The sequence below is a fragment of the Bactrocera dorsalis genome, chromosome 1, assembly GCF_023373825.1.
Source record: "Bactrocera dorsalis isolate Fly_Bdor chromosome 1, ASM2337382v1, whole genome shotgun sequence".
Classification (NCBI taxonomy): Eukaryota; Metazoa; Arthropoda; class Insecta; order Diptera; family Tephritidae; genus Bactrocera; species Bactrocera dorsalis.
In genome coordinates this window covers 107197934-107201541 of record NC_064303.1, presented here as the reverse complement: position 1 = coordinate 107201541, position 3608 = coordinate 107197934, and the positions used below count along the sequence as shown (strand labels likewise).

At 37.2% G+C, this 3608-nt stretch overlaps 1 protein-coding gene across 1 annotated transcript; it reads left to right on the top strand.

The window, feature by feature from the left end:
- LOC105225095 (C-type lectin 37Db) lies at positions 1-979 on the top strand. The gene is made up of 3 exons (XM_011203431.3): positions 1-275; positions 345-453; positions 514-979. The coding sequence occupies exons 1-3, from the start codon at positions 54-56 to the stop codon at positions 765-767; spliced, it is 585 nt and encodes a 194-aa protein (XP_011201733.2). The 5' UTR covers positions 1-53; the 3' UTR covers positions 768-979.
- The last annotated feature ends 2629 nt before the right edge of the window (positions 980-3608 follow it).

The window sequence follows — 3608 nt, the reverse complement described above, 5'->3', positions numbered from 1 at the left end:
CCCATCATTTTCTAAACCCCACACAGTTCCGACTTCTTTCTCAAAGTGACAAAATGTTATTTTCGAAAAAAATATTGCTGTTGTCTGTAATCACACTTTTGCTGCTAGCTGCAGTTGATTCCGAGGAAACAACAACTTCAGAATCTGACGAGCTTTCAAAAGGCGACATCACCTGCGAAGATTATGATACCACAGAAGATCGGTCCGGGCAGCTAATCGTCAGCCATGACGCACCCTTTTCTCCGCAGCGCAAATACATTGTCACCCTGATCAAGGTATTTCCTAATTTAATTCTTAAAAAGTCCTTAGTAATCCCCAGATTTGCACTTTAATCGTTTGCGCAGCTAAACTGGTTTGCGGCTTATGCTTTCTGCGAACAAAATGGTTGGTCGCTGGTCAGCATTGAATCTGCAGCGGAGCAATTTCAAGTGCAGAATTATATAAATTACTTCAGTAAGTATTTTTTTTGTATTATTTTCTCCGCTTTTCCGTATTCGTTTTATCCTTTCGCAGATCTGGAGAGCAGCGATTTCTGGACTTCTGGCAATAAGTTAACCGACTTACAGAACTTCCGTTGGGGTTATAATGGTTCCAAATTTAGTTATACAAACTGGGCAATGGGTCGACCCGATAACTTTATGGGCGGTCAGCATTGTGTGAAATTGCTGGAGAACTCTTTGAAGTGGGACGATGATTTCTGCGAGAATAGTCATCATTTCATTTGTCAAATGGATAGATATCCAACCACCAATATAGTGGAGTCATAGGAAGAAGAAAAAGGTTGTTTCGGAAATCTTATAAGAGAAGTCGTTTCTGAAAAATGTTGCAAGACTTCTTGAAAGCTTAAAAGATATAAATATTAGTCAAAAAATATTCAAAAATGATTTAAAAAATATTACTAAAGTTAACAAATGTAACGAATTCTTTCCAGATAGTCCACTATTGAAAAATTCCAAATAAATATTAATTGTGCATAAAGTCTAGTTGCATTTTTATTGCTCTTGAAATTTCAGGAAACCCCATTAAAATAACTAAATTCTCGATGTAGGCTGAAAATCTGAAGAATTCTGTATCAAATTGTTTTATACTTCTTTCAAAAAAAAAAAAAAATGTATTACCGAGGCTTAGGGATGGGATTTCATTAGTCTAATTAAAGTAATTACTTCAAATGGTATGATGTTGATCGACCGGGAGGAATTAATAGAACTTCCAACGTCATGCTTGTCAGCACTGCTTGCTCCCATTTCCATTGCGCTCTGGGTATTTTTCAATCGGAATCTCCTTCATCTAGCACATCAACGGTAATGCAGTTCCGGACCACAATAGCAAACGATTTAGCGGGCGTCACACTCTTTGTCTTCGGCTATTTGGCCGACCGCTTAGCATCTTCAATTGACTTACATACGTCTCTTTCCTGCCGCTACAATCTTCAAATTAGATAGAACCGCATTCAATGGACTCCTGGAGCTCTTCATTGATTGGCGGTTGCACATGTATTCTTCTGAGCATGTAGAGAATACGATGCTTCTCAGGATACCATGATTTCGCTGTATCATCAACATTAAGAATAGGCCATTCTTTGGCAGATGTACTTCAAGCAGTTACACTTTCGGTATATCCTTCCCCTCCTTGTTTTATAGCCATATTTTAGATACAGGATTTCATTCCGGCTGCCTCTAGTTTTATTAGTAGTTAACTTCCTAAATCTAGGCACAGCTTTAGTTCTAAAGTTAGTTCCAGTTTCTACATTTAGACCAAGCTTAGTTCCTGGCTTTGTGCTGTTTTTTTCGAGTTCGTTAAAAACCCTGCTTCATTCACGGAACAACGTGTTCTCCCCGGCGTTTTTTCCAAGGAAACCACATTCCTTTAATATTTTATTATTGTGGTCCTGGGTCATAATTTGAACGCAGTAGTTTAAGGGAAAGTAGGTTCGCTTGCGAAGGTGGGGGCTATTTAACGGCCCTCAGCCAGGCTGATGATCGGCACGGGTGGCATGACGCCTTCATTTCATCCTTCTGTAAAACCTTAGTAAGACTTGCTATCTGAATGCTGTGTTATTGAAAAGCAGCGAACACGGAACTATAAAGTCAGATCTTAGCTAGATATCTCCCAACTAGAACAGAGGCAAACTGTTACCAGCCCGTCCGTACCATGGTCGTGAGGTGGCATCTATTACCAGTCCACACCTTCGGGGAGGTTTCTGCAGGTTGCTTTTGCCGACCCTCGCATTTCAACGCTTTACTTGTATATCCTTATCTTAACGCCATGTTTCATTCATTTTTTTTGTAATTAAAGCTTAAGCCTAGAACTCACTTATGGCGATTTGGGAGAAAAGCGGTATATTAGATGGCTTGTTAAATTATACTCTTTCGAGTATCACTTTCTATGAGCTCTGAAGAACCAGTAATAACTGTGTTAAATATAATTTACATTATTTTCGATAGTTACTGGTTAAATCGGTTTACAAAAACTGGCGACTTGTTAAGGTAAACAAACACAATGCTTATTCACGAGCTTATTCTTCTGAAGATCGACGGTAAAAGCCGCAATACAATTTATTATATATTTGTTATTATATTTTAGCATGAAGAACTTGCTGCATTTTCGCTTATGACACTCTTATCTTTACGATACCTATCCGAAATTAACAAAGTCAAGTTTGTACCTCCTGTGTTCCTCAGCAATTAGTGGAATCCCTCTAATTGAGTGCTACTTAAGTTGTCTCATCTATTATACATTGGAACATAGAACGTTAAAGTAGATGCACTTGTATAGCCCACACATATATACAAATATATGTATACATAAGCTAGTAATAAATGACACTTGATACATTTAATCAGCTCAAATAGCACTCAAGTGGTCGGTAATATTTGAGTTATTGACACAAAGTTTTAAAGTACACTCTTTTGTTATATTAGTAAATATTTGTACTTACTACAAAAGAGTAATTTTAATTACTTGTAATTGTAATAGCAGGGTAACCGCTATATACAATGTATTCATGCTTTAGTGGCTGACTTTGTAGCGCATTATTCGTTCTGGTTTGATTTTTTTGAATTAATAAACAAGTAGGGAGGTTAATGTTGAACAAAGTCGTGTATTAAGTACTCTAGTGTCGACGTAAACTTATAATCTATCAGACCAATTCTAATATTGACTCTTTATATATGGTTTATAATCAAGCAGAGTTAAAACCCGACTTCAATAATCCCATTTTCAGTAGAGGAAGCTTTATCAACATATCTCAAAATTATATTTCAGTAATCCTTAGTAAGCTTGTACTAATTTTTGAGATAATAGCCTGAAAATTTGTACACTTCCATTCCGATCCAACTCATGTCTATATGTGAAAACTTCTTTATTTGACAACGTATTGTCAAGAAATTTAATACAGATTATTATCCAGGGAATATCTCGCTACAATTTCCTAGCATTGTCTGTTCGTCCGTCCGTGTGTGTACGTAAGTTGTAACTTGACAAAAATCAAAATATATTGATGAATCTTGGCATGTTCTTTGGCACCTGGGGAGGATTGTTATTGCAGATGAGCGTAATCGGATTTGTTGCAAGGGATCGCATCAGTGAAAGGCGGCCCTGCCCTATAA

Coding starts and splice junctions, on each gene's coding strand:
- LOC105225095 (XM_011203431.3), top strand. CDS start 54: ATGTTATTTTCGAAAAAAATATTGCTGTTGTCTGTAATCACACTTTTG. Junction 276..344: donor ACATTGTCACCCTGATCAAG/GTATTTCCTAAT, acceptor TCGTTTGCGCAG/CTAAACTGGTTTGCGGCTTA. Junction 454..513: donor GAATTATATAAATTACTTCA/GTAAGTATTTTT, acceptor ATCCTTTCGCAG/ATCTGGAGAGCAGCGATTTC.